Source organism: Canis lupus, chromosome 6 (genome assembly GCF_011100685.1).
Source record: "Canis lupus familiaris isolate Mischka breed German Shepherd chromosome 6, alternate assembly UU_Cfam_GSD_1.0, whole genome shotgun sequence".
Lineage (NCBI taxonomy): Eukaryota > Metazoa > Chordata > Mammalia > Carnivora > Canidae > Canis > Canis lupus.
Genome location: NC_049227.1, coordinates 43,213,737 through 43,234,361, shown reverse-complemented (window position 1 = coordinate 43,234,361; position 20,625 = coordinate 43,213,737). Strand labels below are relative to the sequence as shown.

The 20,625-nt window shown below is 36.1% G+C and overlaps 1 protein-coding gene across 10 annotated transcripts in view; it reads right to left on the bottom strand.

The window, feature by feature from the left end:
* WDR47 (WD repeat domain 47) overlaps positions 1-20,625 on the bottom strand; it is a 74,635-nt gene that overhangs the window by 29,500 nt on the left and 24,510 nt on the right. For 5 of the 10 annotated variants that reach the window (XM_038541109.1, XM_038541110.1, XM_038541108.1 and 2 more), the window contains 5 exons: positions 18,526-18,692; positions 15,743-15,826; positions 10,399-10,504; positions 8,217-9,019; positions 3,153-3,279 (listed from right to left, as the gene is read on the bottom strand). In XM_038541109.1, the coding sequence (XP_038397037.1) occupies positions 3,153-3,279; positions 8,217-9,019; positions 10,399-10,504; positions 15,743-15,826; positions 18,526-18,683 (1,278 nt within the window). In that variant the 5' untranslated portion in view covers positions 18,684-18,692. The remainder of the gene's footprint in view (positions 1-3,152; positions 3,280-8,216; positions 9,020-10,398; positions 10,505-15,742; positions 15,827-18,525; positions 18,693-20,625) is intronic. The other 5 variants (XM_038541104.1, XM_038541106.1, XM_038541105.1 and 2 more) reach the window with 3 other exon arrangements.

Below are 20,625 nucleotides of genomic sequence, written 5' to 3'. Positions count from 1 at the left end.
TGCCTTTCACTAATGACTACTGGTACTAAGCATCTTTTCATGTGCCTATTGGCCATTTGAATATATTCTTTGGAGAAATGTCTATTCAACTCTTTTTTTCTAAGTCAGACTGTCTTTTTGTTCAGTTGTAGTTTTTTATATATTCTAGATATTAAACCCTTATCAGATATATAATTGTCAAATACTTTTCCCATTCTGCTCACCATCTTTTCACTTTCTTGATAAAGTCCTTTGATGCACAAGTTTTTAATTTTGAGAAATTCAATTTACCAATTTTTATGTTTGTTACTCAAGCTTTTGCTATCATATCTAAGAACACATTATAAAATCCAAGATCATGAAGATTTGCCCTTATGTTTTCTTCTAAGAGTTTTATACTGAGTTCCTATAATATAGTAGTTGATCTGTTTTTAGTTAATTTTTGTACATTATGTGAGGTAGAGATCCAACTTCATTCTTTTCCATGTGGAAATCCAATTGATCCATCATCATCTGTTGAAAAAACTATTCTTTCTCCATTGAATAGACCTGGCACCTTATGCCAAAAGTCAATTAGCCACAGATATATGGGACTACCTCTGGTCTCTCAAATGTAGTCCACTGGGCTATACTTCTAGTCTTATGAGAGTACTGAACAGGTCTGATTACTATAGCTTGTATAGCTACTGTAGCTTTGTAGCTTTGAAATCATGAACTATGTAAGAGTACTCCAACTTCGTTTTTTTTTCAAAATTGTTTTGGCTATTCAGGACATATTACATTTCTATGTGAATTTGAGTACTGGCTTTTCCATTGCTGCAAAAAAAGGCTGTGAAATTTTTATAGGAATTACATGGAATCTGTAGATCATACTAGTTAGTACTGACATCTTAACAATATTAAGTCTCCCTATCTGTGACCACAGGGTATCTTCCCATTTCTTTTGATCTTAAAACTTGCTTCAGCAATGTTTTACAGATTTCAATGTACAAATTTTTCACCTTGTTGGTTTAATTTATTCCCAAGTATTTTATCTTCTTATAAGCTATTATAAGTGGAATTGTTTTACTTTTTAAAAGATTTTATTTATTTATTTATTTATTTATTTATTTATTTATTTATTTGAGAGAGAGAGAGAGAGAGAGAGAGAGAGAGAGAGGGAGGGAGAGAGACTGTCCGCTGAGAAGGGATCCTGACTTGGGGCTTGATCCCAGGACCCTGGGATCATGACCCAAGCTGAAAGCAGACACTTAACCGACTGAGCCACCTAGGCACCCCTGGAATTGTTTTATTAATTTCCTGTTCAAATTGTTCATTGCTGGCAGTGGAGAAACACAACCAACTTTTATGTATTATTCTTGCACCCTGCAACTTTTCTGAACTTGTTTGTAAGCTCTAGTAGCTTTCTTATGTATTCTTTGGGATTTTCTATAAATAGGAGCATGTCATCTGTAAATAAAGATAGCTTTACTCTTCCTTTCCAATCTGGATTTCAATCTTTTATAATTTATTGAGATTTTTTCTGGGTCCTAACATATGCTCTATCCTGAAGAATGTTGCATATGCACTTGAGAAGAATGTGTATTTTCCTATTGTTGGAGTGTTCTTTTTTTCTTGTTAGTATCACTTTATTTATATATTTGTATTCACATATTGTTAGTATTTCACATATTCCCAACACAAAGTTACCAGCACTTGAAATACTAACACCCACCTAAGGTGTCTAAGAAAACAACTTCTAAAAACATTGATACAGAGGCACCTGGATGGCTCAGTCAGTTAAATGTCTACTCCAGTTCAGGCCATGATCTTGGGTCCTGGGATCCAGCCCTGCATCAGGCTCCCTGCTCAGTGGGGAGTCTGCTTGTCCTTCTGCCCCGCCCCCCATTCATGCACACTCTTTCTCTCAAATAAAATCTTTAAAAAATAAAAAAATAAAAAAAACTAATACAGGTACCACTGGGTTAAAAAAAAAGAAAAGGTGCATCTTCCAAAACAACAATATTGTTGGAATGTTCTATAGATGTTTGTTAGGTCTAGTTAGTTTAGAGTAGGTTCAAGTACTCTGTATCCTTATTGATCTTCTGTTTAGATGTTCTACCCATTACTGTAAATGGTACTGAGGTCTCCAACTATTATTTCTCCCTTCAAGTTTGCCAACGTTTGCTTCATAGATTTGGGGGTTCTGTTGTTTGGTGCATATTCATATGTCTTTTTATTTTTTTAATTTTTTTAAAAGATTTTATTTATTTATTCATGAGAGACACCGAGAAATAGGCAGAGACACAGGCAGAGGGAGAGGCAGGCTCCCTGCAGGGAGCCCAGTGTGGGACTCAATCCTGGGTCTCCAGGATCATGCCCTGAGCTGAAGGCAGACGCTTAACCGCTGAGCCACCCAGGTGTCCCCATATGTATTTTTAATAGTAATTTTTGTACCTCATTCTTAATATGTAGTTGAAAACATAAAAAAATGTTTACATTTATTAAATGGGATGCCTGGGTGGCTTAGTGGTTAAGCATCTGCCTGAGCTCAGGGTGTGATTCCAGTGTCCGGGATCAAGTCCCACATCGGGCTCCCCGCAGGGAGCCTGCTTCTCCCTGTGCCTATGTCTCTGCTTCTCTCTGTGTCTCTCATAAATAAATAAATAAAATTTAAAAAATAAAAATAAAAAATAAACTTATTAAGCCTCTTCATCTCTTCTAAGTGGCATACTATATAAGATAAAATTTATACTCTCCTTCATAATACAATTTCTTTTCCAAAACACCAGAGAAAAATAATTTGGAACTCTAAAGACTTGGATAAAAGCATTTTATATTATACATGTCATAATTTCTTGTTCATTAAATCTAAGTAGTAAAATATAGAGGATATATCTTAAAAATACACACTATCCACATTTAATGTGAGTTCAATTACTTGAGTCCTGAAACATACGATTAATGTAAACTGTGGTATTTTTGATTGTTAATAAGTTCACCTGTGCTATAAAATACACAACTAAAAATACCATATCCTTAAGGGAAGAGAGAAAATGACAATTAATAAGAAAGTCTAGATATGCTCTCACTCCCAAATGTCGGAAAATTCCTTTTACTTTCTACCCAAGCAAATGCTATTACTTCTTTCAAAGAGAATAATTCTAAAAGACACTAGGTATATTAAACATTACCTCATTTTTTTCTTGCTTAGCTGGTCCTGGATTCTGTGTTCCATTTGCAGACTCTTTTTCTGAAACTGAACTCTGGCCCAGGATTTCACTGCTTATAGGCCGCTGTGCCTCAACAGGTGTATCACTTCTTCCAAAAAGATACAAAAAACAAATAGGAAGAGGTTGGGGTGAAGGAAAATATATTTTAGAGAAATTTTACTTAACACAATGAATATTTAGTCTAAATGTTTATCAAATATGCAAAAAATAGATTTTTAAATTTTCCTTTCTCCTCTTAAGGGTACTATGTAAGGATTTTTTAAACAAATAGAATATGCTTATCACAGAAGTGCACTGGATTATTAAGTAAGGAGGGTAGAGGCTCCAGTCTAAAACAAGATGTGTGGTCTTGGGAAAATCCTTACATCCTCTGTTGCTCAGCTTCATCTATAAATTGAATTGAATAAAAAGCTCAATGACCTAATGCCTGAATTCTCTTTATGTATCTTAATCTGTGATTTTGTTATCTGAACATTAATTTTTTCCCTCCAATAGATTTCAACAAAATTCTAAGAATTGTTAAGATTTTATTAAAAGACTGTCTTTAGGGGATCCCTGGGTGGCTCAGTGGTTTATCGCCTGCCTTTGGCCTGGGGGATGATCTTGGGGTCCCAGGATCCAGTCCCACATCGGGCTCCCGGCATGGAACCTGCTTCTCCCTCTACCTGTGTCTCTGTCTTCTCTCTCTGTGTCTGTCATGAATAAATAAGTAGAATCTTAAAAAAAAAAAAAAAAAAAGACTGTCTTTGGTTTATTTGCACTTAACATAAAAGCCAAACATACACCTTTCCAATATATTTTTTTAAGATTTTATTTATTCATGAAACACACACAGAGAGAGAGGCAGAGACACAGGCAGAGGGAGAAGCAGGCTCCATGCAGGGAGCCCGATGTGGGACTCGATCCCAGGTCCCCAGGATCACACCCTGGGCTGCAGGTGGCGCTAAACTGCTGAGCCACCGGGGCTGCCCCCCTTTCCAATATTTTTAATGTATACTACTTAGTAAGCTTAATATATTCTATCAGGTTGTTCCTAATATTTCTTCTTTCCATAGTAACTCGTTCAAAATTTTAAAAAACTAACATCATCCAAAATACCACAGACAAATATGGATTACCTATTGGCACAAGGCACCGTGGGAACATGTACAAAAGTAAAACGATCTTTGCCTTGAAGGAACTGGATTATGAGATGGCTTCTTAATGGCCTCTCCAGGCAGAAGTATGTAAGACATAACAAACTACAGGTCTAGGGTTCAGGAAGCAGAGCTAAATAGTCATCTTCACAAAGGCACCACTGGTTAAGGAGCTTTCTAATTTATAAGTATCTCAACATACATAATCAGACATGTACTCAGAGGAGGAAGTGAAAGATATAGGAAAAACTTTCAGCTACCATTCAGTGCTGTAACCTAATAATGACAAGAGGTCCCATTTTATGTCCACAAGACAGATTTTTTAAGTTATTAACTGTATATAGAATAAAATGACCTTCATAAGGTAACATTCAATTTTGCAAATTATATACCATTTCTACATGCATTATCTCATTTAACTTGCACAGTAACTTGTGAAATAGATTGTGACTCCCATTTCACAGATGAGGAACAAAGGGATTTTCCTAAATAATATAGCCAGTAAATAAAACTAGAATTTGAATCCAGATCTTCAGGCTCCAAATCCAATGCAGACCCATTTCTGAGAATTTTTTTTTTTTTTGGCATTCAATTTTGAGATCATTACACTGAATAGCCAAAGTTTATATATTTCAACTCGTTTTTCTTCCTTTTTTGAGTTTATGTTTGAGTGAAAAGCTATCTTTGCAAAACACTACACACTTTCCTATAAACCTTTATGTTTTAATTTTTCTTGTTCACCATAGTAACCCAATCACTATACCTGGATGCAGCATGGTGCTAGCACAGAGTAGACACTCAAATATTTTTAAACAAATATGGACTTCAAACATGAATTACCACAAATAAGAGGTTTCTTCATGTGGCATCTTCAACATAATTGATCTAATTAAACTTCCCAATATTTTAACATTATACCTAAAATATTTTTAAAGACAAAGTTACCTTTTTCCAAAGTAATTTTTATACTTTATCCACAGCACAATAGCTCTCCCATAGCATGTTATTAGCAGCCCTTTTGACATATTGTCATGACCAGGAGTGTGACACTCAGAAGGGGAGAAATTTATATTTACTAAGCACCATTTACATACTTGCCACTCTGCTAAGAGCGTTATCTCACTTCACAAGACAACACCCTATTTTACAGAGGTGGTCATTTAGGCTCAAAGAAATTAAGGAACTGTCTCAAGGTCACACAACTGATAAATGGCAAAGCTATTATTCAAGCCCAAGTCTGACTCCAAAGATCACATTCTATTCATTATTTCACACTGCTTTGTCTCATAATTTTTCCAATTTCACAAGCATGACAATTGTTTTCTGGGATACTGCTACTGCTCAGCTAATTACACATGTATTACTCACTTTTTGATAGGTCACTTTTTACCTCTCTGCTTATCCTGTAATCTAGTAACTTATCTTCCACTTTTTTCCATCATTATCCAGTCATTCCTCAATTTCTACTACTTTCTTTTCATTGGCAACAGCAAATGCAGAGTCATATCTGGCTGGATTTTTATGTTCTCCTTCTTTATAAAGACAATCTCACTGGTGTACAAGTCCAAACATGTCATTCATTATACTGACCAAAAAGTTCTGATCATCTTATGTATTCAGAATATCAGCAGTTCCCCCAGAACTAAAGCTTAACATCCTAAACGCTGAAAATTTTCTTTAGAGATTGGAAAGTCCAAGAAAAGTTTAAGATAGTTTCTACTGGGGATCCCTGGGTGGCGCAGCGGTTTGGCGCCTGCCTTTGGCCCGGGGCGTGATCCTGGAGACCCGGGATCGAATCCCACGTCGGGCTCCCGGTGCATGGAGCCTGCTTCTCCCTCTGCCTGTGTCTCTGCCTCTCTCTCTCTCTGTGACTATCATGAATAAATAAAATCTTTAAAAAAAAAAAAAAGATAGTTTCTACTGATGCTCAAGACTCTCTATTCCTTTGGGATTTAGATAACAGGATGCTCCTATATTGTTATATTCATCCATCTTCATGACTAGATATTATCTCTATCTTTCAAGTAGAGCAAAATAAGATGCCTTAAGAAGTCACCCTAGGCTTTAGATGAGATCAGGAGCGTTCAGGGTGGTATGGCCGTAGACACCCTAGGCTTTAGGAAGTCTCCTCACTTAACATCCTAAAATCCTCCTTTCTCTTTAAGGAATATTAAAGAAGATATCACAATCCCCTCCTCTATAAACCTATAGCAACTTAATAGAAAATGATTCCAAAAAAAAAAGAAAATGATTCCATATGTATTTATCTTGGATTTCTTATGTCTTAACTAAAGATTTCTTCTGACTTTAATTGGAAAAAGAAATTCCAAGTCCAGTGCTCCCTTCTCCTCAATAAAGAATACCTCTAACTATCTTATATGAATAAGGTTTAGTTTTTGTGTTCTTTCAATAAATTTTTGCAGTCAATAGTAATACTTCAGAGTATCAATCTGAGTGTAGGAAACCAACTATATGTCCCAATGGTGAGGCAGGAAAGTTTCTAACTCTTGAAATAAAGAACTGCTAATCAGGAAATTATTCTTTCATGCCAGGTTTATTTTTATTTTTATTTTTTATTTATTTATGATAGGCACACAGTGAGAGAGAGAGAGAAGCAGAGACATAGGCAGAGGGAGAAGCAGGCTCCATGCACCGGGAGCCCAACGTGGGATTCGATCCCGGGTCTCCAGGATTGCGCCCTGGGCCAAAGGCAGGCACTAAACCGTGGCGCCACCCAGGGATCCCTCATGCCAGGTTTAAAAGAAAAACTGAGTGGTGGCTTTAACACTTATTTCTTTCATGTTTTAATAGTTACTAGAAAAAATAAGTGGGAAATATCAGAAAGGGAGACAGAACATGAAAGACTCCTAACTCTGGGAAACGAACTAGGGGTGGTGGAAGGGGAGGTGGGTGGGGTGGGGGTGACTAGGTGGCGGGCACTTGACGGGATGAGCACTGGGTGTTATTCTGTATGTTGACAAACTGAACACCAATAAAAAATAAATTTATTTAAAAAAAAAAAAAAAAGAGTTACTAGAAAAAACATGGGGCAGCCTGGATGGCTCAGCGGTTTGGCGCCGCCTTCAGCCCGGGATGTGATCCTGGAGACCCAGGATCGAGACCCACGTCGGGCTCCCTGTGTGGAGCCTGCTTCTCCCTCTGCCTGTGTTTCTGCCTCTCTGTATCTCTCATGAATAAATAAATGGAATCTTTAAAAAAAAAAAAAAAAAGAGTTACTAGAAAAAACAGAAGTGAAAATAACCAGATATTTTTATGTACATTCAATACTATTTACTATTCAGTACTTTTCACGTGTTCAGTATTGTTTATAGAAAAAAAAAGTGGACATAATCTGCTGTCCTATGATAAGGAATATATATTATAGTCCCAATTTTAAAAAATGTATTCATAGAAAAAAGACTTGTCGTCTATATGTGAGATTATGTGGGATTTTAATTCTCATATTCACACTTCTATATTTTCCAAAATTTCTTCAATGTTCATGTATTGCCTTAATAACCAGCAAAAGAATAATAGGATATAAAGATTCTCCCTGATAATTTTAATTATCAAAATTTTAGAAATGCTTTGTAAAATTTAAGGACTGACTTTCAACTAAAGAGACTTAAACAGGGGCACCTGGGTGGCTTAGTGGGTTAAGCACTGGATTCTTGATTTCAGTTCAGATCATGATTTCAGGATTGTGTGACTGAACCCCACATCGAACTCTGTGCTGGGTGTGCTTGGGATTTTCTCTCCCTCTGCCCCTCCCCATTCCTCCTTCTCTAAAAAAAAATAAATAAATAAGAACAATAAATGGACTTGAACATTAAATATACACAATCTCACACTTGTGAATATTTTCTAACTTTTATGAGTAAATACTTACCGTTCAGGGGATTCTTCATAAATACTGTGACATTCTGTATTCTCAAGCATGAGACTTCTACTAAGATTTTGCACACCTGGATAATGGAAGTTAGCAAAGGAGTGTGACATTGGAGAAGTTTTGTTTCCAAGGTCTGAGATTCTCTTATCATGACTGGTTAGTCCACAAGTGAGGCCATCTAAAGCAGGATTCAGAGAACGGGTCATATAGGCATCAGCTGATTGAGGCCTTCTCATTGGAGATGATGGATAGGGAGAAAGTTTGCTGATAAGGGGAGTCAAGAGATCAGCATATGCAGCTTTTGTAGGTTTCAGTAGTTTGTCAACATGAATATTAAGCATTTTCTGTTCAAAAGCACAAGAGAAGACAGAAGATGGGAGATTCTGAAGCCATGACAATAAACTCAGATCCAAGTCATCACAACCATTACCACACAAAAGATCAATGCCAAGAAGTACTTCACTTTCTGTAATTTCTTCTCCAGTTGCTTTACTTTGACAAAATTCTACACAGCATTCATAAAGCAGGCCCTTCATTACAAGCTGAAATAAACGATTGTTACTTGCTTTAAAACCAGCCTCACTTAGCTTCCTATCAGCAGGGATGAATTCTGCAACCATAACACAAGCCTCTTCAAAACAGTGAACTCGTGCAGTGCTCGGATTCCAGTCCTTAAATTCGGCATGATTGGTCAGACGAGGCAAAGTCAAAAGCAAACAGAGCTTGCTATAATCATCTTTAGAAGGACAATACTCTTCTAAGGCATGCAAACACTGCACAGCTTCTTGCATGGTAAATTCCAGCTGTAAGAAAAATTTAAGTGATCACTATAAACAGAGATTCTGTGAGATATGAAAACAAGAGTATTTTATTCATATACAAAGATACTTTACAAACTATTCAACTGCAAAAGGATAAACTCTAGTGTCACAGAATATTTGTATAATATGCAAGATAACTTTCAAATCAGGAATCAAAATGCTTTTCACTACTAAAATAAAAATATTAAATAATTTAATTAGTAAATTAAATTCTAACTACAAAAATAGTGTTCTAAGGGCACCTGAGTGGCTCAATGGTTGAGCTCTGATTTGACTCAGGTCATAATCCTGTGGTCTTGGGATCAAGTCGCTCATCGGGTTCCCTGCATGGACCCTGCTTCTCCCTCTGCCTATGTCTCTGCCTCTCCCTCTCTCTGTGTCTCTCATGAATAAATAAATAAAATCTTTAAAAAAAAATTAGGTCTTTTGACTTACACTCTAGAGTTCTTCCCACATTTAAACATCATTATCTAGCAAACATTTCTCTAGTATACATGAAACTCCTCACTGTAATATCTTTTGAGTTTATTTCAATGAACACTTACTAACAATAAGTTTCCTTGGTTTAGATGTAACAATACTATTATTAAAACTTAAAAAAAATTTTTCTAATCAAACAAACCCTTCATGCGGTGCCTGGGTGGCTCAGTCAATTATGCGTCTGACTTTGGTTCAGGTCATGATCTCAGAACCGTGGGATTGAGCCCTGTGGCAGGCTCCCTACTCAGGGGGAAGTCTGCCTCTCCTCCTCGCTCTCCCTATGCCCCTCCCTGGCTCATGCTTGCTCTCTCTCAAAGAAAGAAAGAAAGAAATGTTTTAAAAGATTCTTTATATCATTAAATTTAATTTGTCATAAAGGCATAAAGATTTTATCAAAAACCACTTCTGTTGTGCTAAGCACTGGATACTGTAAATAAGTGATGAATCATTGGATTCTATATCTGAAATTATGTTATACAATATAACAACTAATTGGAATTTTTTTTTTTAACTAATTGGAATTTAAATAAAAACTTGGGAGGAAAAAACACCTCTGGATCAATGAATACTGAAAAACAGAAAGAGAAAGGAAACATAATCCAATTCTGGGATAAGAAAGAAGCACAATGTAGCATCTTTAACTCAAACATCTATTACAATCTAAATCACCTTAAACAGGAATGTACACTCTCCAGTCAGCCATTCATTTATCATATTTGCCTAAATCTTGGAACAAGTTTAGAAGCATTACAGATTGAAAGTACTACAGCTGCAAAAGAGTAAATCTTATCCAATTCCCACCTCAAAACTTTGAAAACTCATGATACTGATCTTTTTAGTGTATAAAATACTTATGACTGAAACAAGACTATGGCGCAAACCTTCAGGAATAAAAATCTTACATGCTGGGGCTCATCTTCTGCTGACATTGCATTGTTAACACATAGAGCTTCTAAAAACTTCTGCTTCAGGATAATATAACGAAACCTGTAAAAAATAAAATATGAAATGTTAAAATTAAAAAGCTGAGTTATGGGAAGCCCAGGTGGCTCAGCAGTTTGGTGCTGCCTTCAACCCAGGGCCTGATCTGGAGACCCAGGATTGAGTCCCACATCAGGCTCCCTGCATGGAGCCTGCTTCTCCCTCTGCCTGTGTCTCTGCCTCTCTCTGGGTCTCTCATGAATAAATAAATAAAATCTTAAAAAGAATTTTTTTAAAGCTGAGTTATAGCAATGTCAAAGATTGGAAATGAAACCCAAGTTCCCAGAGCAAAACTGGACACATTTGTCCTAAAGGACTAATTATTCCCTTAAGAAAAGATTTTTTAAAAATTAATTTTCCAATGTCTCATAAATCAAATGCACTTATAAGTTACCATGACTACATTTGCTTTCAAAAAATTCTTAAAATTCTTAAAAACTGAGGCACCTGGGTGGCTCAGTTAAGCATCTACCTTCAGTTCAGTTCATGATCCCAGCCAGGGTCTTGGGATCAAATCCCACATCAGCCTTCCCACTCAGCGGGGAGTCTGCTTCTCTCTCTACCTGTCCCTCCCTTCACACCCTCCCACCCCCATTCATGCTTTCTCCCTAATAAATAAAATCTTTAAAAATATTCTTGAGGGGCAGCCCCGGTGGCGCAGCGGTTTAATGCCGCCTGCAGCCCAGGGCGTGATCCTGGAGACCCTGGATCGAGTCCCACGTCAGGCTCTCTGTATGATGCCTGCTTCTCCCTCTGCCTATGTCTCTGCCTCTCTCTCTCTCTCTCCATGAATAAATAAAATCTTTAAAATATATATATATTCTTGAAAACTTACCACATTGAAGCCACAATTAAAATAATTTCTGTAGTGGGGCACCTGGGTGGCTTAGAGCATGATCTCAGGGTCCCGGGATCAAGTCCCACATCAGGCTCCCCATAGGGAGCCTGCTTCTCCCTCTGCCTATGTCTCTGCCTCTCTCTGTGTCTCTCATGAATAAATAAATATAATCTTTAAAAACGAACTAGGGGTGGTGGAAGGGGAGGTGGGTGGGGGGCGGGGGTGACTGGGTGGCGGGCAGGAGGTGGGGACTTGATGAGATGAGCACTGGGTGTTATTCTGTATGTTGACAAATTGAACACCAATAAAAAATAAATTTATTTAAAAAAAAAATAGAGCAGCCTGGGTGGCTCAAGCAGTTTAGCGCCACCTTCAGCCCAGGGCATGATCCTCGAAATCTGGGATCGAGTCCCACATCAGGCTACCTTGCATGAAGCCTGCTTTTCCCTCTGTCCTGTATCTCTGCCTCTCTCTCTCTCTCTCTCTCTGTCTCTCATGAATAAATAAAATCTTTTAAAAAATAAATAAATAAAAGCAAAATAATTTCAGTAGTAAATACAACTTAATACTTAAAGGAAAGGAGATTTCTACTTCCAATATTAATTCTGAACAAGAATCAAGTTTTATGGAAGATATCAAATATCATTTAATATGATATCAAAGTCCTTTACATTCAAAATGTTTTGTTTATTAGGTTTTATTACTTTGCATTTTATTCAAAACATGTCTTTATTCTTTTCAAAGATGAGAACGGTCTAATAAAAAGCCAACTAAAAGATCATAAGAAATGAACAACATTTCTGAAAAGTCATAAAATAATCCATAAACTTTAAAACTTTTTTTGCAAGTAGGTTCCATGCCCAGCACAGAGCCCAACATAAGGCTTGAACTCACAACCTTGAGATCAAGACCTGAGCTGAGATCAAGAGCTGGATGCTTGACCAACTGAACCACCCAGGAACCTTTAAACTTTAAAACTTTTTAACAGAGATTTTTCAGGGAGAAGAGTCTACTTGACTTGTCCAAGAATTGACAAATGTTGGATGCCTTAAGCACCTTAAAGAAAAATTATTTCTAAGGACTGAAAAGAAAATAATAATGAACCTTCAGTCATTCCTTTAACCACTGTTATGGTAGCAAATATGTGTCCAATAAAACAAAATCCTTGCCTTCAAAAAGAGGGTCATCTAATAAATTGTATGCAATATGTATACTGTTTCAGCAAGGTCTCAAAGGAGTGTGAAACCAATTCTATTAGAAGAGATGGGAAGTATAAGGAAAATCTTGTAAGAGCTGACTCTTGGAAGATGACCAGGAATGTGCAATGTAAAGGCAGGAGACAATGAAAGGAATACTATTCCAGATGAATGAACAATATACAAAAGCAAACAGGTATCATATAGAACTAGTGGTATGAATGGAGGATCAAAAAACAATATAAGGCTGTACTTCCATTAATGGTCGAATAACTTGTATCTGGCTAACCTTTCTGCAGATAACAATGATAAACTCTAGATAAAGTTTTTAAGGGGTAGCCCTGGTGGCGCAGCGGTTTAGCGCCGCCTGCAGCCCGGGGTGTGATCCTGGAGACCCAGGATCGAGTCCCACATCGGGCTCCCTGCATGGAGCCTGCTTCTCCCTCTGCCTGTGTCTCTGCCTCTCTCTTCGCTCTCTCTGAATGAATAAATAAATAAATCTTTTTTAAAAAAAAGTTTTTAAAAAATAAGTATTTGAAAGCAATGAAAAACAACAAAAAGCTGGCACAATTAGAGGGAAGTCTATCCTTGAAAAAAAAAAAAAAGAAACTTTGAGGTGAGATTCAAGGGTATAAGGCTCTCCAGCTGGGGACACTCTCCAGTCAACACAGTATGAGCTAAAACTCAAGTACAAAGTTGCAGTTTCACTTTCTTGAAAAGTCAGCGAACAAGTTGGTGCTGCAAGAGTAACTGAAAAGCAAGGAGACAGCCAAAAAAGAAGGAAGCCATAATGAAAAATGCACAAAAATCCACTATAAAAACTCAGTCCAAATCTTTGGCTGTCCCTCAAACTGAGAAGACGTAAGGGAGACTCCAAGGAGCCCAAAGAAAGCAACAGATGGAAGGCTAATTAACTGAACAAAGATCTCAGCTGGCATACACTAAGTGAGAGTGTAATCAAGTTAACTATCTGTATGAATAAAAATCAACACTTTTCAAAGGAAGATAACAGAATCCAGAGTCCCAGCAATGAATCCACAATGTGCAGAATACATTTTTAAAATGACTAAATATATTTTTTAAGTGACTCATAGATAAGATAAAGGCAAATCAATAGAAATTGAGCCTAAAATGACTTAGAAGTTGGAATTAGCAGACAAAGATTACTAGCAAACATTACCTACCATAAATATGTTCAAGGCCTTAAAGGTAAATATAGTAACAACAAGTAAACAGATGGAAATAGCAGAAAAATTATAAGGTAAATTCTGAAACTGAAAGGTACAATTATCTGAAATGAAAAATTCACTGTTTATGAGCAGACTGCTAATAGCAGAAAAAGGTGCTGATGAACACTGAAGGTAAATCAGTAGAAATAATCCAGACTGAAGAATACACAGAAAAAAAAGTTTTTAAAAACTTAACAGAGCCTCAGTCCTGTGGGACAATATCATCATCTAATACTGTATAGAGTCCCAGAAAGAAAAAGAGCAGAAAAAATATTTAAAGAAGTAATGGCCAAATTTGATGAAAAATATAAACTTAAAGATTCAAAAAGTTCAGCAAACCCTAAGCAGGAAAAATAACAGAAACTACATGTAAGTACATCATAATCAAACTGCTCAAAGCCAATGATAAAATCTTGTTGCCAGAGTCAGGAGTGGGAAGGGTGGGCAGAACAGGTAAAGTGGAGCCAAAGGTACAAACTTCCAATTATAAAGTAAGTCACAGGGATGTAACATACAGCCTGGTGACTATAATTAATAATATTGTATTGCATATTTTTAAAAAGATTTTATTTATTTATTCATGAGTGACACAGAGAGACAGAATCATAGGCAGAGAGAGAAGTAGGCTCCTCGCAGGGAGTCTGATGCAGGACTCGATCCCAGACCCTAAGATCACACCCTAAGCCAAAGGCAGATGCTCAATCGCTAAGCCACCCAGGTGTCCCTGTATTGCACATATTAAAGTTGCTAAGAGAGATCTTAGAAATCTTGCTCACAAGAAAGAAAAATTTTTGTAACTATGTATAGGGATGAATGTTAACTAGACTTACTGTAATGATTTCACAATATATACAAATATGCAATTACTATATTGTACAACTAAAGCCGATATAATGTTATTTGTATGTTAAATATATCTCAATTTAGAAAAAGGAATAGGGGATCCCTGGGTGGCCCTGCTTCGGCCCAGGGCATGATCCTAGAGTCCAGGGATCGATCGAGTCCCGCCCGCATCAGGTTCCCTGCATGGAGCCTGCTTCTCTCTCTGCCTCTGTCTGCCTCTCTCTGTGTCACTCATGAATAAATAAATAAATAAAATATTTAAAAAAAGAAAAAAAGAAAAATCTTGAAGGCAGTCAAGAAAAAAAGAAAAAGGAAAAGGAAACATACAAGATAATCAGGTATGTCATACATCAGCTGTCAAACAAACACAGCTAAGTATTCATCAGAAATAATGGAAGCCAGGAGACAATGGAATGACATTTTTTTTTTTTTGGAATGACATCTTTTTTTTTTTAAAGATTTTATCTTATTTATTCATAGAGACAGAGAGAGAGAGAGAGAGTGAGGCAGAGACACAGGCAGAGGGAGAAGCAGGCACCACACAGAGAGCCTGATGTGGGACTCGATCCCGGGTCTCCAGGATCACGCCCTGGGCTGCAGGCGGCGCTAAACCGCTGCGCCACCAGGGCTGCCCTGGAATGACATCTTTAAAATCTTTATACTAGGGATACCTGGGTGGCTCAGCAGTTGAGCGTCTGCCTTTGGCTCAGGGAGTGATCCCGGAGTTCCCGGATCAAGTCTCACATCGGGTTCCCTACATGGAGCCTGCTTCTCCTTCTGCCTGTGTCTCTGCCTCTCTGTATCTCTCATGAATAAATAAAAATCTTAAAAAACAAAAAAACAAAAAAACTTCATACTATTATGAGGTAACAACTGTTTCAGATACGGCCCTTGTGGCTTTTTGTATAGACACTACCAAAACAGGTAGGTTTATGTATCAGATTTTCAACCAACTGAAGTACATGCAACTTGTCCTCTAGAAGTACTCCAACTCAATTGGATTGAGTATACTATTTTCTAGGAAAGCTAAGTAGGAAAGTTTAAAAACACAGCCTTATTTTTACATTTTTGTTTATTGTTTTGTTCTGCTAAGCTTCTACCAATGATAAGACATTAAAAACTCCAGAAGAAATCTTACCTTTTTTTGTCAAATTTTTCCATACATTCTAGAGGCTGAATGAACTGAAGAACTTCATCCCACTGACCATCAAGGATTAGCTGCCTATATAAAGAAAAAAAACCCATGCATGTTATCAAATTTGGGTTATACTAATTAAAAGCAGAATAAATATGATAGCGTTAAACTTCAGTCTGAAAAAAACAAAATGAAACAAAAACTTCAGTATGAAATCTGTAATGAGGTTAACATTGTATTTGGTTCCTCAAACATAATTAAATAAATTTTTCATAACATTTGTAACTACATGTCCTATATGAGAAGAATTTGTGCTCTGCAACCACTTCTCATTCTAATACACCTGTGTTTTCACCTATATAAAAACACTGGGCTAAGTCTAAAAGTTTATTTTCCTATTTATCTTACAGTTTTAAAGCTCTTTCATATTTTTTAGGGGCCAGTGTGTGGGTATGTTCCAGACTCACCAAATCAGTGGTTCTTAATTGGGTCAATTTGCCCGCAAGATATCTGGTAATGTTTGGAGACATTTTGGGTTGTCACAATTAGGGGTGCTACTGGCATTAACTTGGTATAGGTCAGAGATGCTGCTAAACATGCTACAAATGACAGGACAACCCACACACCTCCACAAAACAAAGAATTATCCAGCCCAAAATGTTACTAAATGCTGAGGCTGAGAAATCCTGCTCTAAATTTTGATTTCTACATCTTCGAGGCATTTTACACTCAAACTTATACTCTGAAAATAAAAACAGCAAGGAAAAAAAATAAAAAATAAAAACAGCAAGGAATAAGATCAGATTTCATCCTACTTTGGTGGTCTATAGGGACTTCCAAAAGCTATAAAACATTCTTATTGCTGCCCTTTTATAATAGCAATTTCCCTACTTTAGGATTTTTAGAACAGTAAAATTTTAAAAGGGATGGGCAGGAAGATCTATATCAGATTGTCAACTTTTGAGTCTGCAAATAAGGAATATTAATAAAAAGCAATCATGCTATATATAATAATTTTATAAAGAGGTATTTTAATATTTAAAAAGTAGGAAGACATAATTTCAAAGGCTAGTCCTTTAAGATAAATACGTTTAGTTTAAAAATGTACTTGTTCTGGGGTACCTGGGTGGCTCAGTGGTTGAGCATCTGCCTTTGGCTCAGTTCATGATCCCAGAGTTCTGGGATCAAGTCCCACATCGGGCTCCCTAGAGAGAGCCTGCTTCTCCCTTTCCCTCTGCACATGTCTCTGCCTCTCTCTCTCTCTCTCTCTGTCTCTCATGAATAAACAAAATCTTTTAAAAAATAAAAAAAAAGTAACTTGCTATTCAAAAAAAAATTTTTTTTAAGATTTTATTCATTCATTCATGTGAGACACAGAGAGAGAGACAGAGAGCCACAGGCAGAGGGAGAAGCAGGCTCCCCACAGACAGCCCGATGTGGGACTTGACCCCAGGACCCAGGGATCATGACCTGAGCCAAAGGCCGACACTCAACCACTGAGCTACCCAGGTGCCCCCCCATTCCAAAATTCTTTGCATTTCACCTCATATCAGTAAAACTTCATCTAGAAACTCAATAGGTTCTTGGAGGGGGGATTATTTTAGAGTCACTGCTAAATTCCAGGAGTAGCAATGCTTGAAAGACAGGGCCAAAAGAATGATAGGTTCCTGACAATTATTAACTAAGCTCCACAGAGCTAAATGACATTCACAACATCAAATACAGGGAAGTTCAAGGAATTTAAATAAATTCTCTTTAATATATTGAAGGGTTTTTTTAAAGTTCCTTTTTCATGACTTAGGAATGCTTCATTTTTTAAGGCTTTTCATGACACAAAATGCCATATGTCCAAGAATCTGTACTCTTTGCCAAAGATATTCAATATCACATAAGCAGAGAATAAATTTTCTGTCTGGAAATCTGCGTTTTTCTTTTTCCATCCAATTCAAGTTAGAATATATTTAGCCTCTCATTTTGGCAAATATGTTAATTCCCTTTTGCTCTACAATTCCAAGAATCTTGTTCTAAGGAAATAATCCAAGATACAGAAAAAGTCACATGTACAAAACATACTCAGTAGAGCATTTATTTAAGATAAATTGGAAATAACTTGTCTAAAAATAGAGGAATCTTTAGAAAATTAAATTAAAAATTTTTACAATATAAATTTGTAATAACACAGAATCCTTATGATGTTAATGGATAAAGAAGGACACTAAAATAAATAAATAAATAAATAAATAAATAAATAAATAAATAAATAAATAAAATAAAATAAGGACACTAAATTATAAATGAAACAGAAAAAAAAAGAAAAAAGAAAAAAAAAATAAATGAAACAGAATTGCTGGGTTTTTAAAAATATGCACAGAAAATTATCAGTATGTAGTGTGTCTAAGTGGTGGGTGATTTTTCTTATTTTTATATATTTTGTATAATGAATATGTTTATATTCACTTCTATGGCAAAAAAACAGTATTGCAGAAATATTTTCTTTATCTTTCTGGAGTCTCTGGTTTCTTGAAATCAAGTATTTTTTGTGATGATGCCACAACCATAATGGAATTGTAACTCCCATTTTTTTAATGGACCCCTGGATCTTACTACTGAAAACATTCTATATAAAACATTATTTTGTTAATGTTCCATTACAAAAACATTATTTTTAAAAATTATATAGCCTTTTCATGACTATAAGTACCTACCCATAGTACACATATTACCTTATTAATACGTAATACTTCTTTGAAAGAGCTACAAACCTCATAATACTAATGAAATCATACCTTAGAAAAAGCATATCATCTGAAAATAGGCCATTTATGACTCCACTTTCCTTCTCAAGGGCCAACATACTAATGTGAAGCTTCTTTGAATTCAAGAAGTCTAAAATTAGCTTAATGATTTCAACCTCTTTTACATTCACTGTTTCTTCCGCCGTCATGTTGATAGCCTAAATATTAAACCAAACAAAAACAAAAATTAGTCTTACTGTTTTATTTCTAAGTGTTATTAACTGTCTGGAACTACACATAAGAGATTTCTTGGAAATAGTACAGGTATTTTGAAGTGAAATTAATTTAGTATTTATCAAAACCAGTCATTCTTTAAGATATAATAAAGGTTATTTGTTAATTTTTTAAGTTAAAAATTAGTTAATTTTTTTAAGTCTTTATCTTTGAGAGATACACAATGAATAATACAGATTAAATGATATAAAGTCTGTGATTTGCTTCATAATAATACAAGAGGAGACTGGGAAGAGGTAAACAGGAAACAAGAATCATGGCTATTGAAGTAGGTAATGGGTAAATGGAAGTTCACATATTTGCTATGGTCTGAACATTTGTGTCCTCTCAAAATTAATCTATTGAAATCCTAATCTCCAAACTGATGGTATCAGGATGTGAAGACTTTGGGAAGTGATTAGATCTGATTAGATCTGACTTGGTGGGGTTAGTGTCTTTCAAGAGGCCCCAGAAAACTAACTCAACCCTTCCACCTTGTAGGGATGCAATGAGAAGACAGCAGTCTGCAACCAGAAAGAGAATTCTCATCAGAACCTGACCATGATAACACTCTGATTGTAGATTTCCAGCTTCCAAAGCTGTGAGCAATAAATTTCTGCTATTTATAAGCCAGTCTAGTATTATGTTACAGCAATCCAAATGGACTGAGACAATATTATTCTGCCTATTCTTACATATTTTTAAATTTTGCCATAATAAAGAATATTTTAAAAAGTCACTAATAACCAAACCATGTTTAGCTTTGTTCTAACTACCTTTCCTTAAGTATACACTCATTCAGTATGCACTTAACTGCTTTTTTTCTTTGACAGGCACAGTTCTATACTTAGGAAAAACTGGCTTTGTCCTTAAGAAGCTTATAGTCTACCAGCAACATGTAAAATGTTTTTTATACCTTTATACCTTTTATACCTTTTATACCTTTATCCCTTTATACCTTGTACTTTGGAGCCAAACAAAGCAAGGCTAGTTAAAAAGTGCAACGTTAAAAAAAGTTAAAATTAAAAAAAAGTGCAACATTAAGTCATATTGGTACTATCAACCTAAATGTGAAACAAAGATATTTCAACTCTCTACAAGCTCTTCTTTTATCTTTAAGTGTGCAGTGATACAACTGATCACATAGGTTATAAACTCATAAAGACTTAGAACTAGGAGTAATTCTGAAGGTCATTTCACAGATGAGGCCACACAAGTTAAATGGCCTACGTTGTTGCAATTTTCAAATGATAAGGCTCAGAGCAATACAAAAGACTAGACTACCATGCTAAGGAGATTAGCTGCAGATGCGTTATCAGATCAAACAGACTGCAAGTACATCTTTCTCACAGTATCAACTTTAACCAAGGTCACAGAAACAAATACATATATGTATGCAAACATTAATTTTTTTCCAATTTATTATTTTGTCAATTAACTTCTTCATAATGATAAGTGCAAATATCTAGCATACTAGAATACTATCAAATGAAGACATTTTCTTTCTTAGGTAGAGAAGGTGGTAGGGTAAATAAGGGACAGAAAACATGGGGAGATAATTACATGATTCAAATATTTAATGACATTAGACTAAGCTAATCTCCTACATCCACCCCAACAATATGGACGTGCTTGCCTCAAGAAACAAACAAATCACCAATCTCTCTCAGCAGAGCAGCTGCCCCAGTTCCCCGTGCTTTGAGTTTCTCTTTGCTCTCTGCTGAGGTAACTGTCCTCCTGTTCATAGACTTTGTTCAGAAGAAGATACACCATGAAAGATATTTCTACTCAGTAAATTTTTTTGAAGATTTTATTTATTTATTTATTTGACAGAGCAAGAGGGCACAAGCAGGGGGGAGCAGCAGAGTGAGAAACAGC